This window comes from Danio rerio, chromosome 18, assembly GCF_049306965.1.
Source record: "Danio rerio strain Tuebingen ecotype United States chromosome 18, GRCz12tu, whole genome shotgun sequence".
Taxonomy (NCBI): Eukaryota; Metazoa; Chordata; class Actinopteri; order Cypriniformes; family Danionidae; genus Danio; species Danio rerio.
Genome location: NC_133193.1, coordinates 2,777,353 through 2,798,762, shown reverse-complemented (window position 1 = coordinate 2,798,762; position 21,410 = coordinate 2,777,353). Strand labels below are relative to the sequence as shown.

Sequence of the window (21,410 nt, the reverse complement as noted above, 5' to 3'; positions counted from 1 at the left end):
AGTTTTTCCACTTAGACTTACTTTGCGTCCTGTAAATAGTGAATGCGCTTATGGCGCGACACAGCTGGCTCTTAAAGGGAATGGGAGATGAGACTCTAATTGGTTTATTCTCAAAACACACCTATAACTCATTAAGAAAATAAACTCAACCCTTTTAGACCATGCGCCTTAGCGCAAAGTGGATTTTCCCGTCCGTAAATTAGCAAAAATGCGTTCTGACACGCCCTAAAAGCTCTGTGCATGGACCGTCAAAATAGAGCCCTTCATATTATGTGTAGGTATAAGCAAGTTCTTAAGGCAAGGCAAGGCAAGGCAAGTTTATTTATATAGCACATTTCATACACAATGGCAATTCAAAGTGCTTTACATAAACAAGAATAAAAGAAACAAGTAAAATAAAAATAAAAACAAATAATAAAAATGTAAAATGTGATATAAAAGAATGAAGAAGAAGAGAAAAACATGAGCAAAGGGCTCATTCAGTAAAGGCACAGCTAAACAGGTGTGTTTTCAGTCTTGATTTGAATGTGCCTAATGTTGGAGCACATCTGATCATTTCTGGAAGCTGATTCCAGCAGCGGGGGGCATAGTGGCTGAAAGCTGATTCACCCTGCTTTGACTGAACTCTTGGAACTTCTAGTTTATATGATCCTAATGATCTGAGTGATCTGTTAGGTTTGTATTCAGTGAGCATATCTGTAATGATTTTAGGTCCTAGGCCATTTAGTGATTTATAGACCAGTAATAATACTTTAAAATCTATTCTGAATGTAACTGGCAGCCAGTGTAAAGACCTGAGGACAGGTGTGATGTGCTCTGATTTTCTTAAAGGGTCAGTAAACACCTAAACACATGTTTTGAGCTGTTGACCGTCGTATTTGTTTCCCACACTGCTAAAAACACTATTAGGACACATTTATTTCACTTCAATGTAAAAATTGGTTGTTTTTGCGTTATTTTGAGCAAATTCGTACTTCCGGTTTGAAACAAATTTTTCAAGTTGCGTCACGGCTATGAGATCTTAGCGTGGACGTCTGTACCTGGGAGTACCGTATTACATCTCAGAGTGTGCTGCATTAATGCATGAGTAAGGCTTGGTTCAAACCAATCAAATGGTGAGACCCGAATTTGCTGCTCGTCTCCTCTTAATAAAGACGCGGCTCTAGTTGCTGTTGCTTGTTCTGTCTCTACAGATTTGGTAAGTGAGCGACCAGTGATCTTTGTTTATTCAGATGGCAAAGTTAGTTTGTATATTTATTGGCCTCATGTGAACCCAAACTCTCATTCTGTATCAAGAGCAGACAGCAGTGTTTCTTTGACGGGCTCTAAAGGAAGTGGTACCAGGGTGTACCAGGTGAGAGGAGTGTGTGTATCGAGGATGAGTCTTGTTCAGTTGCCAACCCTCCTCATTTCCTCATTACATGTGTGTCTCTCGCTTCTGTTCACAGTCAGCAGCACATTTTTGCACTGTTTTGAGCGACATACTGTATAATTACTGATGTTTTCAATCAAGCATCACTCCTCTATCTCATCCTAATGATGAATGAATTTGAGCTAAACGCTAAGCATTGTACTTTGTGTTGCTCACACTGTAGTGTTTGTGCTCCACACATGAATGGATCGTAAAAAGAGAAGTGCTGTGCTATTGCCGAGTATGTTTTTTGTTAGATCTCAGCAATAAAATAATAGTAAAAAACTTGACATATTGAAGTTGAAGCCTAATTTCATTACTTACAAAATATATTTCTTATTTTTCCACAAATTATTTTATAATAATTTGTAATCAGTTTTCAGACATTTCTGAGTGAAGTTTGCATATTCTCCCCGTGTTGCACCCGGAGGAAACCCACGCCAACACTGGGAGAACATGCAAACTCCACACAGAAACGCCAACTGACCCATCCGTTTTTGCTTGTAATTCATTATAATTTATGCAGATGCACTGCATAGAAAAAGACTTGGTCATCCCAGTAGATCTAAATTAATCAAATCTTTCCAAATAGAGCTATTGAAATCAATTATATTTTGATCAGCAGAACAAAATATCACAATGTCAGATTTTCCCAATATCGTACAGCCTTAGAATAAATACATAAATAAATCAAAAAATCAAATGCTCTCAAGGAAAGAGTTAACCGCAGCAAGAAAATCTGATAGAAGCGCAGTGTCTTATCAAACAGTTTTGGAAACAGACTTTCCCGAAAGCTTGTGTCTGGTTATCAGTTTGTTGGTGAATTGACGTGGGCAGTGTCTGGTCATTGGTCAGGGTGATGATGATGCACTGATGACCTCACTGTGACCACGTCTAGGTGCCGACAGTGGCCCCAGCTGGAATGTGACCCCAGCGAAGGCCATCTTGAGCCAAAGTCTGCAGGCATTAGTGCTGCTGACTCACTCTCCCATGGTGCCCAGCAGTTGATGTATAACTACTGAGCGATGACTGATGAACTTTTAAACTTTAAATCACTCGTAAATCCCTCTTTCCCACAATCTGTGTTTATTTAATGCATAATTGAATTGCTGTCTGTTTATAAAGCAAGTTTGAAAGGGGTAGTTCACCCAAAATTTAAAATTCTGTCATTATTTACTCATCCTTTATTTGTTTCAAGAGTTGAAAAAGAAGATATTTTGAAGAATGCTGGAAACCTGTAACCATTGACTTTCATAGTATTTGTTTTTTCTACTATAGTAGTCATTGGTTACCGGTTTTCAGCTTTCTTTAAAATACCCTCTTTTGTGTTCAACAGAATAAAAAAACATAAAGGTTTGAAACCACTTGAGGATTAATACATAATAGTAAATAAATTATTTTTTTTGGGTGAACTATTTCTTTAAGTACTTTTTTGAACATAAACAAAAAAGGAAACTTCAATTAATCGATTGTGTGAAGCTGGCCCCAAAATGTTGTATTTTTAATTATTACATGTTTGAATAAGTTAAATAGGTTCATAATGGTTGATACTTTTTCTTCTCCCTTTTAATTAATTCTAAAGTATGCTCTGATATAATATATGTAATTTGTGTAATGTTTTCTAGTAAGAGTTTATGATGTGGCGTCTTAAAAATGGAAAAACTAATTTTTTGTTTTAAATTAAGTCTTAAATTCACATATTACAAAGTACAAAAAAAAAAAAAAAAACTGGATTCGATGCGATTTTAAGGTCAATTATTTCATTCATTTATAATTCTGAAACACATAAAACAATTATATTGACATACTCAAATGTTGGTTTTATATTTGGTCCTATAAATTTCATTGAAAATTACCTTGTGAGTGGTTTTACACCAAATTGAGTATTTATAGTTGCAAAGTACCTACTTGTGCGTGTGTGTGTGTGTGTGTCTGCGTGTTTATTTCTTGTTGGCTTTGTTCCTTTATTAATCCGGGGTCGCCACAGCGGAATGAACCGCCAACTTATCCAGCAAGTTTTTACGCAGCGGATGCCCTTCCAGGCGCAACCCATCTCTGGGAAACATCCACACACACATTCACACACACACACTCATACACTACAGACAATTTAGCATACCCAATTCACCTGTACCGCATGTCTATGAACTGTGGGGTTAACCGGAGCACCCCAGAGGAAACCCACTCGAAGGCAGGGAGAAAATGCAAACTCCACACAGAAACACCAACTGAGCCGAGGTTGGAACCAGCGACCCAGCGACCTTCTTGCTGTGAGGCGACAGCACTCTGCGTGTTTATTGATATATGTTATTGATAAAATTAATGTATTGTTTGTTTGTTTGTATACTTTATTGCCCCTCAAGGAGAAATTTTCTGTGGACTCACACAGCACTTCAGCAGGTTTTGACACAATGACAATTACAAATAAGCCAACATGGAAAATAATTACATACATTATTGATCAGTGTTCAACAGTCTGATTGACACTGGAATAAAAGAGTTCTTAAGGCTGTTTCGCTTCCAGCGGAAAGTTCTGTATCTTCTACCAGAAGGTCGTAAAATGGAAAGAGTACATGAGATGGGTTACTTAAAATTATTTTCGCTTCATTCAGAGTGCATTGCTCGTAGAGTGTTTGTATAGTAGTAAAGGTTTTTAGATCCTATTAGTCTCATAGCAGTTCTGATAATATAAAAAATTTTTGATTTCAGATTTACAGAGAGATTGCCATACCATGTAGATAGACCATACCTGATAACACTTTCAAATACAGCTTAATAAAATAAGTACATGATTACTTATATACTAATATAAAGTAAATAAGTATGTGATTATTATTAATTAAGGTCATTCATTCATTTTTCTTTGGCTTAGTCCCGTTATTCATCAGGGGTCGCCACAGCGGAATGAACCGCCAACTATTCCAGCATATCTTTTACTCAGCGGATGCCCTTCCTGCTGCAACTCAGTACTGGGGACACACACACACACACACTCACACTACAGCCAATTAATTTCATCAATTCCCCTAAAGCGCATGTGTTTGGACTGTAGGGGAAACCAGAGCACCCGGAGGAAACCAACGCCAACATGGGAAGAACATGCAAACTCCACACAGAAATGCCAACTGACCCAGTTGAGGCTCGAACCAGCGACCTTGCTGTGAGGCCACAGTTACTACTGAGCCACTGTGTCGCCTCTCATAAATTACGTTTGATATATTATTAGTTATATATAATTAATCATAATAATTATTAAAACAAAACTATTATATATGTTTATATTTGTTACTTTAGATTGATCTTTTTTATTAATTATTATATTTATCAGAATAAAACAAATATGATAAACATATGTTAGAATTTATAAATTAATTTAGCTCGTAATGGTTTCAAAACATCTTTCAAACTTTTAAATTCAGATTGGTGAAGACTATTGAAACCATTTCTGTGAGAGTAATGTGTGTGTGTGTGTTTGTTTGTTCTCCTGCAGGTATCTGTGTAAAGTGTGGTAAAGGTGTTTATGGAGCGAGTCAAGCATGTCAGGCGATGGGGAACCTGTATCATACAAACTGCTTCACCTGCTGCTCATGCGGTGAGTTTCTACAAATACACACACTCCTGCTAGTTTTATGTGTCTAAAGCATATCCGTTTAATTTAGGACAGATCACGTGCCACATGTGTATTTAATGTCCTGGAGTTCATGTTTATCTGTGTTTGAGCTTGTCATGTGTAGATGTGCTCTCAGGTGTAGGTGTGTGTTTGTGCCGCAGGGCAGGTCTGTCACCTGACGCGTCCTCCTCTCTCCTGTTTCCTCTGTAAACCATAGAGAATTGGCGGCGCTACTGTAAAGCAAATTCAGTTTTCTCTCTTTCACTCTCTTTTCGCCCTCCGCACAGATACAGTTTCCTCACGCTTTACAGCCAGGCTAGATAATTTACACGTAATGCTAGCCGTCGCTGTACACGTATTGTTTTCTGAAAGAGAGAGGGCCAGTAAACTGGATGCGGTCTGGGAGGAACTGGAAGCCTCTTTTAAGGACATAATGGGCTCTTGAAGTTCACAGGAACTTTCTAGTGTGACGTTGGAGTGTGTTTGTGGATGTTTGGCTTTTCTGTGATGAATAAGCTGCTGTGGTTGCTCTTAAGTACTCCAGTCTAATCATGAGCCACTGAAATGTTTTAGGAGTGAAGGAGACGGAGCATAACTCATGTGTTGTGTATAAAGGCTAGTTCAATGAGGGACTTTTTTGCTCGTTTTATTTTTGTTAGATGAGTCAAAATGGGCGGGTACAGTATGCCGTGGTGGAACGAGTATGGAAAAATGATGCTCGAGTAAAAGTTACCCAAACATGTAGTGCGAGGACAGGGCTGGACAATAAGGACTGCCCGATGGCCCGGGGCTAGCATGAGACACTCGGGACAGTGGACTGTATGGTTACTGGCCTGATCGGGTATTGAATAAAATCACTGTCATAAATATTTCGTGCGTAAATAAAATTCACGCATCTGTAATTATAAAATCGTAAAGAAAAACGAAATGTACTCGTAATTTTACGAGGGTGCAATTCCAAAGTCTGCCATTAGAACAGTCACAGATACGACATTTTTTTTGTTTGTTTTATAAGCGACTGATGAATTTACGATGGGTGTACTTAACTATTCAAACTCTGTGGACCCGGTTCCGGGTCTGTGACGTCATCGACTTTCGCTTTAAGATTTAAAGGGCTAGCATTGCACCAGACCCCCCGTAAGTGGTTTCGTTTGAAAGTGTATAATCTATATTTTATGCACATATGCATCACTTTGGTTTTTATTCTACTGTACAAAAGTTATTTACACTTAAATACACGGTATTTTGGATACCGGAGCTACGTATTTTACATTGGTTCATTTTCATAATTTTCATATGACACATGTACAAGTTATAGCTCAAATGAAAGCTCTTGCCGGTGCTCATACGGTTCTAGCATTATTTTTACTGAATTTTATTCACATATCAAACAGTTGTTGAATGAATCGCGGTGTTTCCATGGCGCTGAAGGGAAAACAATACATTTATGATCAATAAGCAGCCCCAGATAACACAGACAGCTCATCTCTTACCTTATGCTGTGCGCTTCATGGCCGTTTCTCCTCTGTTTTTGAGCTGATGTGCATAAGTAATGCTTTTATATGTCTGACGTGGTCGAAACACAGTGAATTATGTTTGATCAAACTAAAGAATATTGAAATATGAAAACAATGATCGCTCCTGTGGCTTGTACAGCACCTCTCATCAGTTGGAATACAATAACTTTTGCATAGATTATGGTGGAGACATTTTTCTTTTTTCCTATGATTACAGACATGTGCAGGAACCACCGAAATTAATTACAGCACGCTAGACCACACACAACCTAAAAGGTCCACTTTCACATTTGAGTTTATAAAAAAAATAAAAAAGCGCCTCTTTTTATAGGTGTTTATTATAACACAGACAACATATACAGATATTTTAAACACTTTCAATTGTGTTTTATGAAAATCCAAAGGGTTTTCTTTAAAATAATAAAAAATTTTTGCATTTACATCTCTGCATGTGGATTTTTAAAATTTGGGTAGGCACAATCCAGGCGGAAATCCCAAAATAACAGCAGAGTTTAACTGGTTAACAAACACAAAATACAGTTTCACCACGGACACGAAGACCTGATTACGAGTACAAATCAAACAGCGACACTTCACTGTCAAAATTACGTCACCGCTGTCACAGGCATTAATAAACAAGCGAGAGTCATCGATCACAGCGGTGCACTTGCTGGGGCACTGGAGCTTCCTAGTTTAAAGGCTTAACTAGGTTAATTAGGTTAACTAAGGTTAGGGTAATTAGGCAAGATATTGTATAATGATGGTTTGTTCTGTAAACTATCGAAAAAATATAGCTTAAAGGGGCTAATAATATTGTCCTTAAAATGGTGTTCAAAAAATATTTAAACTGCTTTTATTCTAGCCGAAATAAAACAAATAAGACTTTCTCAAGAAGAAAAAATATTATCAGACATACTGTAAAAATGTCCTTGCTCTGTTAAACATCATTTGGGAAATATTTAAAAAAAGATAAATCAGTTGAAAGGGGGTGAATAATTCTGACTTCAACTGTATGTGTTCTATAAGTAGCTCTATTAGTATATTTAGTTCTATTGGTATACACTATTATATTTAACTTATTTTCTAATGTTCTGTCCAATTGTGGAATGAGAGGCACTTTTTCCTCCTCTCTTCATGTATAATTGAGCCTTTCTGTCACGTCCAAAGCTGCACCCGCCTGCTCCTCATCAAAGAGAGAGGAATGCACTCATTTATTCCTCCATCTCTCTCTCTCTCTCTCTCTCTCTCTCTCTCTCTGTCTCTCTCTCTCTCTCTGTCTCTCTCTCTCTCTCTGTCACGACTCACTTTTCCAGAACTGTATCAGTCATGACATGGACAAACACACTCACACACGTTAACCTCTTCTCACACTGCAAAAAAATGCTTTTCTTACTTAAATGTTTTGTCTTGTTTCTAGTCCAAATATCTAAATATTCTTAAATTAAGAAGCATTTTATAGACAAACAAAAAAATATGGTCTTGTTTTAAGAACTGATATTTCAAAATTAGGTGGGTTTTTCCTTAAAACAAGCTAAATAATTTGCCGATGGGGTATGCAATATAATCTTGTCTTACGTTTTGACATTGGCTTATTATTTTGCTTGTTATAAATGCTACTTGATTCAAACTTCTGTACATTTTTGGACTTGAAACAAGACGTTTTATTGCAGGACATAAACACACACTCACAGCATCACAAACACTCTGTAACAGTTCAAAAGATGAGTGTGTGTTGCACCATAATCTCTCTCAAACATATGCACACACACACGCACGCAAACACACACACTTACACACACACTCGGTGAAAGTCATTCTGAACAACATTTTTCATTCACTGTGAATCCTTAATAATATATATTACTAGTGGTGGGCCGTTATCGCCATTAACGTGCTGCGTTAACCCGAGAATCTTATCAGGCGATTAAAAAAATATCGCTGTTAATCTATTCTCAGAGTTGGATTGGGAGCTGGGTCTATTCTACGCAAGCTATGATGACTTTCACCTTGATATTTTAGCGCGGATGTATACCTGACCGAATTGCACTATAGGAGTCTTCAAACCTGTGTGTATTCCTACTGTGAAATTACCACATCAAGCGTGACGTGCTAACATTGATGCAGTTCACTAGAGTGAATCTGATTAATGTCAGCTCCACATCTAACTATAAGGCACCTGTAGAGTTTCTGCGTTCCAGTAAAATAGATACAAATAAAATAGACCGGGTGCTTTTTAAAGTGAATGACGGTGAATGAAAGTCAAACCGGTGAGCCGTCTGACAAAACAGTGCCCTTCAAATCAGCAGGATGACCTTCTGGATCTTTCACTTACTGAAGACACGACTGACTACGCTAACATGAACATCAGTAATCGAGTTATTCGCCTTAATAGAAAATAATAAAATTAAAGTGTTTATGTGAAGTGCTGTAATCTAAAGCAGGTCGCACCACGCAGCGCCATGTATTTTAGAATTCTAAACAGAGGTTTCTATCAGGATACACACACCGGCGCCGCCCGGCGACGGCTCAGGACGCAGTTCATTTTTCAGCCGCGCCACAGAGCGCCATCTGATTAGTTTCATGTTAAATATCATTCGAATGTGCGCGTCTGGTGTGTGATACTTTAAACTGTCATGTACGCGCCGTGTCGCGGCGCCGAGCGGCGCTTCTGGTGTGCGACCTGCTTAAGAGTTTCCTGTAGTTTTGGGTGACTTCAACTGCAGTTCAGCAGTTTCACATTCACTCATGAACATTTCATTCATGCTCCCGTGACAAACTGGGCTATTAGACGCAAATAAGGAGCAAGGACTGGTGAGAGTGTAATGGAATTTAATAAAGTGCGCCAAATGGAAAGAAAAAACTTCCGCATTTCGCGAGGTGTGTGTGTGTGTGGTCCTTTATTGACAGCCGTGTGTGTGGATCTTGTCAGAAAATATGGCGAAAAGTCCAACATGATGGTAATAGTTTGATTGTGGTGTTTACTTCAGTAATGCCACTAATTTCTGCATACTCCACATGTCTGAATTCCATTTCTGTTTAGTTCAGTTATGACTTTAGTCGGATTAAGGTAATCAAAAATTGCTGTTTCAAGCTTTTTAAGGCCTACAGTTCAACATTCATGTTTACCTGAATAAACAGTTAGTAAACACAAGCACATCTTATTGAACATCATTTATTTTCATCTCCAATTACCGCAGTAGAACAGTTTGTCAAGCTTTCTCGAGTTTCTCTAGATTTAAAAAAAAAAATAATCGATGCCCTACTATATTACATACTAAACAAAAATAATTAATGTACAAATACAATATACACATACTAAGCAAATATATCTATCTATGGACTCTGTGTTTAATATTAAGCTCATTAGTGATTTCCCTCTAGCTGATGATTCCTTTGATTTATTGACTATAGTTGAGTTACAGTTTGTGTTTTGGTTATATTGCAGTTATTCATAAACTATGTTAAGCTGACAAATGAAATTGGCAAATATAAATAATGAGAAGTTGTTATGGACAGTATACATGAGAAAGCGAGCAGAAGAACATGTGTGTGACCAGCAGGCCTGCACATGCTCTCAACCGCAGTCTAAAATTCCCCTTTTAACACTAACACACACACACACACACACACACACACACACACACACACACACACACACACACACACACACACACACACACACACACAAACTGTCTACAGTCTGGATGTGAATTCCCAAACATGTACATACACTCTTTGAGTGACTCATCACATCCAGTATCCCATCGTGCACTGCTCGAACCAACCTGCAGATGATAAAGACCTGCTTGTTCTCTTGCCGTGGACCGGAGTGTGTGTGTGTTTCTCACAGCATCAGGGAAGGAGCTAGAAAAACACTCACACTTTGTTCTCACCGCACAAAATATGCCATTCTGTCTGTTGTTCTATTAAACAGAAGACAATAACATAAGAATCGAATGATAGAACCGAGGAGAGAAGTATTCACTTGTTCTGTCTTCTGTTCTTTCACCTATCCTTCTTTTATGGTTCCGTCTGTCATTCTATCCATTGTCACTATCCATTATATTGTTCGAATAATCGATGCAATGGGAACAAGTGAATGGTTAAAATGAAAGAGCAGTAAATAGAATAATAGAACCATAGATAGATCTAAAGTTCAGTTTTTCTGTCTATATAGCATTCAACCATTCTTTTTATGGTTCTATGATTCTATCCATCCAATCTTTGGTTCTGTCGGTTGTGCATTGGATATTCAGATTGAAAGATGCATAGAACAATAAATGGAACCATAGACAAGAATGATGGATTGATAGAGCAATAAATCCATTATTACAACTCTGGTTCCATCTTTTGTTGTAATTACCCATCTTTCTATATGTGGTTCTGTCTGTTATTATAATTATTTATTCTTCTATTTATGATTTCATCTAATATACTAATGATTCATGGTTCTATTATTCTAATTACCCATGTAATATCTATGGTTCCATCTATTATTCTAAGTACCCATCATTCTGTTTATGATTCCATCTATTATTCTACTTAACCATCGTTTTATCTATGGTTACTTCTATTAACCACTATTCTATATGTGGTTCCATCCATTGTTCAAATTATCCACTGTTCTATATGTGGTTCTATCTATTATTCTAATTATCTATGGTTCCATCTATTATTCTTATTATCCACTTTTCTATCTATGGTTCCATCTATTGTTCTAATTATCCACCACATTACCAATTGTTTCTATCTATTTTTTTATTATTATTTATGGTTCCATCTAATATTCTACTTATCAATCAATCTATCTATGTTTCCATCTATTGTTCTAATTATCCACCATTCTTTATGTGGTTTTGTCTATTTTCTTATTATCTATGTCTCCATCTATTATTCTAATTATCAACTGTTTTATCTGTGGTTCCATCTATTTTTCTAATTATCTATGGTTCCATCTATTATTCTAATTATCCACCATTCTATATGTGGTTATGTCTATTTTTCTTAGGATCTATGTCTCCATCTGTTATTCTAATTATCCACTGTTCAATCTATGGTTCCATCTATTATTTAATTATCCACTGTTCAGTCTATGGTTCCATCTATTATTCCAATTATCCACTGTTTTATCTATGGTTCCATCTATTGTTCTAATTATCCACTTTTTTACATATGGCTCTATCTATTGTTCTAATTATCACCTGTTCTATCTATGGTTCCATCTATTAATCCAATTATTCACTGTTCTATCTATGGTTCCATCTATTATTCCAATTATCCACTTTTTTACATATGGTTCCATCTATTATTCCAATTATCCACTTTTTTACATATTGTTCTATCTATTATTCCAATTATCCACTGTTTTATCTATGGTTCCATCTGTTGTTCTAATTATCCATTTTTTTACATATGGCTCTATCTATTGTTCTAATTATCACCTGTTCTATCTATGGTTCCATCTATTATTCCAATTATTAACTGTTTTATCTATGGTTCCATCTATTGTTCTAATTATCCACTTTTCTGTCTATATTTCTATCTATTGTTCTAATTATCCACTGTTCTATCTATATTTCCATCTATTGTTCTAATCATCCACTGTTCTATCTGTGGTTCCAACTATCATTCAGTATGTGCTTCTGCCTATGTTCTATGTATCCATTGTTCTGTCTATGGTTCTATTCATCATCCTTTCTATTTAAAGTTGCATTTTTATCTCTGGTTTATCTTTCTATCAGTCAATTGTCAAGTAGATGTGTTTGCATATGTATTATTCAGCTAAACACGGGGTGTGTTCTCAGAGTAGATGTTGTGAGTGCTGTACTCAGTGTTTCTCACTGCTGGACTCTTTCCGTCACTGGATCTTTGATTGCACTTTCCCAGCAATCCTCAGCAGCTGTGTGCTGTGTTCTAATGACACAGTGTCATATCGCTTTAGATGTGCTTCAGTTGTACAGGCAGTCAGCCATATTATGAGAGAAAATCATATCAGTCTCCAAACACTGTGACATAATGAGATTTCTGTTATTTCTTCTAAAGAGATCACAGTCATGCCTTGTTTGCAGGTGTCCCTTTTCTTGCACATTAATGGACCAGTTGCATTTTTACTAGAGATTTCTCTATTCTAGGCTCATTTTACAATGCAAACTTTGTTTTATAACTTAATTTTAGGGGATCATGTTGCATTTAATTTGTTATAAATAAAAACGAGATGGCTCAGTGGGGTACTCTCTTGCGCATCTGGGATATTTTTATATTTCTGTTGTACTTTGTTTTTATTTCAAGTTTATTTTGAGTGTACATCATTTTTCCATTTAAACTGCATTTCTTTTAGTTGCCAAGGTAACATTTGCTATGAAACTTTCTCAGTTTAAATGGCACCTGTGATGAAAATCGACATTTGTTTGCTGTTTGGACAGAACTGTGTGTAGGTATAGTGTGTCCTCAGTCATATTGGAGTGATATATAATTGATAAATTTATATATATATATATATATATATATATATATATATATATATATATACATTTCCTGAAGTTATAATAGGACCCAAATCCCAGTTTTTTTAGGCCCACTACAACGTGACCTAGAAGTGCAGTTTTCCCCACCCCCTGATTGAATAACAGATGCCATGTTTCTATAATAACAAGTACACACCTGTGTACGGAATTTTTTTTGCAAAGAAAATGGAATTACAATATCTGTTCTTTGATTTTTATAAGATTCATTAGTTTAAAATTGCTGTGATCCTCAACCGCTATAATCACCACAGCCGCAAGGTGTCATATGTGTGTGTGTGTGTGTGTATTGCAAACGGCATTTGTGCGTGACTCATCGTTTCAGAAAGGCTTGAATAAACTCCAACACAAATACATGAAATCAGCTTACTTGGTATTTCTGACTAGTGAGCTGTATTTCAGCTTCATCTGTGTCTGTCTCTATCACTGACTGCTGTTTATCTGACGTAACGCAGGAGAAGCAGACATGCACATGGGAATGGTGGGCGGGGAGATGCAGCTAATTTGCATTTAAAGTCACAGACTACAAAAACAGCTGCACCGTACTCAGACACCAAAATGGGCAGATTCTGGAGGCTATAATAAATAATCTGATGGGTGTTTTTAACTGATACTTTACAGACACATTCATGAGACTGTGTGTCACTGCATCCCAAATGACGAAACATAATACAAAACAATATAACTAAAGTAAAGTCCACTTTGCTAAGCGTGAACACTTCTATTCCCGTTAAACTGAACAGCACATCATCAACGACGTAAGCGTGCTCCGGCTCGGAAAGTTAAAGCAGTGTGAGTGCAGGCTATCGGGGAGAGGGGGGCAAGCACGCTTAAAGACAACTGTGCCTAGTGTGAGCATGCCCTTAGGCTTTGATCCAAATTGTGATGTTTTGGTGACTGTCGCTTTAAATTCTAATGAGATTGTGCTCTATTCAAAAGAGGGCGGAGCTACAAAGCCTATGTGTCAACATAGCAACAGATTCAATACAGGACTAGCGTTATCTGTGTGAAAAGCTAAAAAATGTGAAAAGAAGTGGCTCAGAAGAAAGTAGTCTATTGAGACTCCTGTCGCTGTTCATTTGTGCTTCATCTAAAACTCCCCATCTATAATCCTCTTAGTCTCTGCTGACATTATCTTCAGCAGCTCAAACACTCTAATGGATAATGGACAGACGGCTGCTTCTCACTCAGGGCTGCTGTTTATGCTAATGAGGGAGAGATGGGCACTAGTGGGCGGGGCTTTCCCTCTCTGATGACACGTACAAAGGGAGAATGTCAATCAAAGTGTTTCATTCATCAAGTCTGATTATTCATTTATTCATTCATTTTCTTGTCGGCTTAGTCCCTTTATTAAGCTGGGGTCGCCACGGCGGGATGAACCGCCAACTTATCCAGCTAGTTTTTACGCAGCGGATGCCCTACCAGCCGCAACCCATCTCTGGGAAACATCCACACACACATTCACACACACACTCATACACTACGGACAATTTAGCCTACATAATTCACCTGTACCGCACGTCTTTGGACTGTGTGGGAACTGGAGCACCCGGAGGAAACCCACGCAAAGGCAGGGAGAACATGCAAACTCCACACAGAAACGCCAACTGAGCCAAGGTTCGAACCAGCGACCCAGTGACCTTCTTGCTGTGAGGCGACAGCACTACCTACTGCGCCACTGCCTCGCCCAATTCATTCATGTTGATCATTAGAGGCTGGAGATATTCACACACAACTGAATACAGCCACAATAAGCACAATATCGCACATCCTTATTTTCACTTGCATCACATATAGCAATGACACTTACTAGAGGACTGAAGGTCTGCAGCCTCTGTGACAGTCATGGGAAACATGCATTCAGTAACACATCAAGTGTAAAAATTCAATCAAACATGCATTTAACACAGCCGACCATGAAAAATAGATATGAAACTGGCCACATATTCTTTAGAAAGGAGAACAGATGCATATAAATGGAGAATGACAAAATAATGGTTTTGGTTAATGGATCATATTTACAATTCCACGGCTTTCAGAAGCTGTCATGGTTGGGTAAACTCGTATAGTGGTGAACAAATACATAAATAACATTCTCATATGAACCAACTTCAAATGATAAACTATGCGGTAGGGTTTTATTGGGATGTTGTGATATTTTTCACTTATGACAGGGCTCGAAATTAACCTTTTTGCTTGGTAGCACCGGTGCTCCTAACTTAAAAAAATTTAGGCGCATCATCTAAAATTTTGTCGCACCCACCAATTATGAGCACCGTTACTACAAGTTTTATACAAACATATTTATTGTATTTGAAATCAACACTAATCAAACTAACAAGCAAAAAAAATGTGTATATATATATATATATATATATATATATATACATAAATGCAAGCGTGAGGAAAATATGTCTCAACGAAATCCCGTTATCACAAGAAAATAAATTTTTATAACAGAACTGAGTGAGCAAAAGATACACGGAGCGCTCACCGGCCCTGCACACACTGCTTTAATGAATCTGTTAACGATATAACTGTGCTGTTCTCACAAGTGCTGTCTGATATTGCACTAATGCTTTTGACACATATTGTAGCTAGGGTTGTAACGGTATGAATTTTTCACGGTATGATAATCGTCTAAAACAATACCACGGTTTGACGGTTTCGCGGTATACGGTATGTTACAAATGTTACAAAATAATAGAACAGTGAAGCAAATTTGACTTTTTCCAAATAATATATTTTTAGTTACTATAAACAACACCACTTACAATGAACAAATAAAAATAAGAAAATAATAAATAATGTGTCAAAGTCCAAATAAAGTCCAAATAAACATGGTGCAAATCCTCAGTAAAAAATAGATATAAATATTTACTATACTATAAATAGTTACATAACGAAACTAGATTCAATATGGAACATCCTTAGGTTTTATGTGCCAGCATGGATATGGTTGGATATGGATTTGGAAATGGTTGTCTGCAATGCAGACAAACAGCTGCATCTTCATTTGCGTCTTTTGAAAACAGCAAGAGCAGCAGTTCGTCTTTGCTGCGTCACTGTTTTGTCATGTTTCTGTGCTGCTGTGCATGCAAAAGTACTTAGTATGAGAATTATTTCATGCAAAACTTTTTTTTTTTTTGCGTTTTATTTAGCCGCGCATAAATGTATGCCTATCTCTCATTCCGTGTTGTTCAAAAAGCTTGGTCCACAAACAAAAGCGAAACCTATGCTTATTGGTTGTGATATAGCGAGTTTGAACCAATCTGGGCATGGAGGAGGGACAATGCATCAATGTATCATGTCTGATTTGTCCGGAGACACAGTGACGAGCGTTTCTTTGTCAAATCAGCGTTGTCAAATGTTGATGACGTAACCGCACTGATTCCGGAGCCTCTGAAAGTCCGAATGTTATGTGATACAGCACTGGAAAGCTGAGATTCTCTTCTTTATGCCAATCTTTGAATTGTATGAGTCGGATCAGCGGATCAAAAGTTATTAAACATTTAAGAGCAATACTTATTTTTAGCCGCGGGCGGCTGTCTCGGTCTTTAAGGGTTAAAACCGTTGATATGCAATTGTTCATGGTATGATAATCGTGCACGTTCAAATCGTGGTAAACCGTCATACCGTTATATTGTTACAACCCTAATTGTTGCTTATTATATGCATACATGTTAATAGCAATACCGGTTTATTTTTATGAGTAGCAATATTAGTTTACTCTATGCAAGCCCGTTCGCGATGGTTTACGTGGTGTTCAATTTTACATATAGCTGTCCCTTGCATGGCGGACAGCATCTGGCGATTATATGAAGGATTAAACAGAAGCTCTCGTGCTAGATGTGGCAAACAGTTACCTGAAAACTCCATCCCACAGACTTTTCATAGCGGACTTGAAGCCAATAGAAGTCTTCTACTCTTGGAAAAGTGTAGATAGTGGATTAACATTTAGCACATGATCACTACTAAGATGTTTCAGTATTTATAACTTTAGATGCCATGGTTTCTAAAACGTATGGTGTTATCTTCATTCTCCTCTTCAGCGCTTTACAATTTTTCGCAGTAGTTGCTCTCTCTGTCATCCCAAGCCAGAAGCGCTGACTGAGTGATTGACAGCTGATATTAACCAAACATACGCGTTCAGTGCTAGAGCAGTGGGCCAATAAGAAGAGCGTGAAGGCGGGGCACGCATTACGGACTTGGATTTGTTTACTGCAAGTTGACATGTCAACTGTTTTAAACCATTCCCGAGCGATGTGTTTCGCGTTCCAAGTGCAGAGATGCATTCTGCGTGAATGTCTCCCGAATCCGCGCATGTGGTGAACATTTTACAGTAAAAACTGGTCGCACATAACAATTTTAAGCACTCACAGAAATGCTCCCAAATATATTTTAAGGTCGCATAGAAAAAATTTCGGGCGCATATGCGACCAAATTGGTCGCAATTTCGAGCCCTGTATGATAATATGACAGTTGTTGTTTTAACAACGTGATGTTGGTTTCAATGCTATGGATTTTTTCTACTGGTGTGATAGGGCCAGTGGTTTAGATTTTTACTTGCCCTGCCAAAATTTTCACTGGCCTCACCAAAAAAAGGAAAGTTAATAGCTATTTTTTGCCACATTTTAAATAATGTGTCAAAAATAAAGTCTGTGAATCTAGAATTTCAATACTTAAAATAAATTGTAAATAAAAGTGTTATGCAAACAAAAAGAGCAGTATGGAAAATGTAAAAAAAAGGTGGCTGACTTGTCAAACTGGCGGCAATCTGTGCTAAACATCACTTCATTTTTATTTTGTCGTGTTAGTCTACTTCCAAGAAGTTAGAAACAATCTTTTAGCCTTATAATTTGATGTTGCCACCATGTTGCCGTTTCTTCGCTGTACTGGTTTTTACCAAGTTACAGAAAAAAAATATCATGGTCAATCAGATAAGAGGAACTGGAAAGCCATATGGTGTTTACGACATCACAAAGAAGGTAGTGTTTAAAAACTTAAAAGCACAAACTTAAAATGCACGCAATTGATAAATAGTCACAGACAAATAAAATGTTAGTGACAAGGCAGCACTGTCCCAATCGGGCCAGTAATGATCCGGTCTACTGTCCCAAGTGTCTCTCAAGCTGGCCCTGGGCCACCGGGAGTCCTTATTGTTGAGCCTTGTGATGAACAAAAGCTGACGTTAAGTATGTATAAAAACATCTATTGAGAGTCTAAACGTGAATTTTGGGGTGAATCCATTTCAAATGAGCCTGTAATCATTTTGTGTGTGGTTATGTTTTTAGAAATGTAGATCATATTGACCCTTTACTGTCCTGTGAGGCCACAGAAGAGTATTTGCAAATACATATGAAGCAACATAAACAAGTTTCATTCATACTACACATATTCATACAGCGTTCTACATTTGAAACCAAGAATATACTGTCAGATCTATTTATCCTTGCCAGACCTAAAGGACCGTTCACACTAAATTTGATAACTATAAATGCACTACCTAACAAAAGTCTCGTCGCCTATCCAAGTTTTAGGAAGAACAAATAATACCTTGACTTTTAGTTGATCATTTGGTATCAGAAGTGGCTTATGAAAGGCAAAGGCCTCTAGATTACACTTATTTCACCACAATAAAATAAGGTTATGAGTTGATTATTAATGATTTCATCAGGACAGTGAGCTCTGACTCTGCTTAGACTAAAGTCTCATCACTGAACAGAAATAATGTCCAGTATAGAATATAAAGTCCTGCTGCAGTGGAGACAGAATGAATATTGTGTCTGACTCCATCATGAGCTTGGAGGACTGCATCCATACATCTCTGACATGACTCAAATCACTGATTAATAAAGTCATCTGGAATGCCAAAGTTCCTGCAGGACTCCCAGATTCATCTTCAATGCCTCCTCCTTCATCTTACCCCACACATGCTCAACAATGTTCAACAATTGGCTGACCAATCCTGGAGCAGCTTGACCTTCTTTGCTTTCAGGAGCTTTGATGTGGAGGCTGAAGTATGAGAAGGAGCGCTGTCCTGCTGGAGAATTGTCCCTCTCCTGTGGTTTGTAATGTAATGGGCAGCACAAATGTCTTGATACCTCAGGCTGTTGATGTTGATCATCCACTCTGCAGATCTCTTGCACACCCCCATACTGAATGTAACCCCAAACCATGATTTATCCTTTAATAAACTTGACCGATTTCCTGGAGAATCTTGAGTCCATGTGGGTTCCAGTAGGTCTTCTGCAGTATTGGTGATGATTGGGATGCAGATCAACAGATGATTCATCTAAAAAATCCACCTTCTGCCACTTTTCCAAATGATCAACTAGAAGTCAAGTTATTATTTCATATATGTCAAGTCATTAAGCTATTAAGTTCTGAAGTATCAAGTTATTAAGCTGTCCATGTTAAACTCCTCTTTGCAAAAACTATTTAAAAATAACAGAAAAATTTGTTATACCATTGAAAAAAAATGCATGGAATTTATGCAAGTCAGACTTGCAAATTGAACTATAAAAATAAAGATAGCTCAGGTATTGAGGTGTTGCCTCGTTTGAAATGTGCTTATGATTGACCACAGCGCGTCCCTCATTCACTAATCAGACGATTCCTAAATCATTATAAATGACCAGTTTCTTACCTCAGTTATCTTCATCATGAATAATCCCCCCTTCCACCCTTACTCTTCCTCTCTTTTCCTTGATAGGGCGGCACGGCGGCCAAGAGATTAAAACTGTTGCCTAACAGCAAGAATGTCACTTGTTTAAGTCCTTCCCAGGCCAGTTGACATTTCTGTGCGAAATGTATGTATTCTCCCAATACTCACGTGGGTTTCCAGCAGTTTCTCCGGTTTCCTCCCACCCTCCAAAGACTAAACCAAATTGGCACCATAGACGAGCTCTCAGTCAGCAGTATAACCCTCCATAGCAATCCTTAATTTGTCATTAGACATAAATAAGCAGGGGAGTTCTCGAGATCTACCTGAGCTCAGACTCCCCTCTCGCCCTGCAAACGAGTGGGAGCCCAGGGCTCGAGGATCTTATGAGCTCAGGGCTCACTCCCTGGACAGCATGTCAAACAAGCTTTATAATCAATCATCAGCTAAGGGTGAACTCTTGAATATTACATATTTGTATGTGCATATTTATCATTTTGTTTGTGTGTATATATATATATATATATAAGCATTATGCTTTGTGTGAACGGGCCTTAAACTAGTCAAGCTGCCAGCACAAAAACACGCGGTGTTGCCCATATTTGCAGAGCTACACGTCTGCCACCAATTAACCTTCTTACAAATAAGCTTTGATGAAATACGCAGTTTTCAGAAGGTGGATGTCGTTGACTGTGGCCGCAGTCTTTGACAAAGGCTGAAGGAATGTCGCCGTTCCCTCCCCCCCTTCTTCTCTCTCTCTGTCTCTTTCTCTGCTGGTGGAGGGGGGCATCAGGACCAGCCGGTGACCTCAGGCCTAAAGAATGTCCCCGTTTACTCAGACCTCTCTCTGTCTCCCTCTCTCTCTTTTTGTGTTCAGACTCTGGCCCTCCCCAGACATTTGTCAGCACCACAAATCTCTTGGATCTTGGTGTTGTTTGTTGTGTTCACACACGTCTACAAACATCCTTGTCTTACATTTGCCATCTCAGTTTTTAAAAATTAAGTCCTATGATTATACGTGATACTACAGAGACGAATCTGTAGATCAGTTTGCTGGGCAGAAAAATTACACTCCTATGTCACGTTGTGGTGAGCCTTAAAATGGGAGGGATTTAAATCCTATTTTAACCTCAGGAAATTAAAAAAAAAAAGACTTATTGTGTTTATATCACCCCAATATGACTGTGGGCACACTAAACTACACACAGTTATGTCAAAACATCTTACTAAATATGATTTTTATCATAGGTGCCTTTTAAGGCAGCAATATTTTGTACAGTGCATACACCCAGAGTGTGAGATTAACCTAATTTCAATCCTCTGTATGTCTGTACATTTACAACAATTGACAATAAAGCTGATCTTGACTTGGACTTTGAAAAGATCCAGTCAGAATCAAGCTTTTAATGCATTTTTTTTTTATTCTGAAGACAATCACCTACTGCACCTTTAATACAGGCAGTGTAGAAAACAGTATTTGTTTGATACACATTTGCACCAAACCAAAAGATCCATACTAAACCTTTTTTACGAACCTTAAATGCTAAATTGCGCTAAATATCTGCATATCTGTTAGTTATTTTCTCGTAGTCTCCAATAGTCTCGTCTCGTATTTTCTCGTAGTCTCTGATGTTGTTTCTGGCGTCTTTCGTTGACTATGCCTCTTTGGGATTGTTTTGGTCAGGTG

General features: G+C 37.8%; 1 protein-coding gene across 1 annotated transcript in view; it reads left to right on the top strand.

The window, feature by feature from the left end:
- The window catches only part of wtip (WT1 interacting protein), a 56,317-nt gene that overhangs the window by 14,184 nt on the left and 20,723 nt on the right, over positions 1-21,410 (top strand). The window contains 1 exon segment of the mRNA NM_001123278.2: positions 4,902-5,003. Coding sequence (NP_001116750.2) covers positions 4,902-5,003 — 102 coding nt within the window.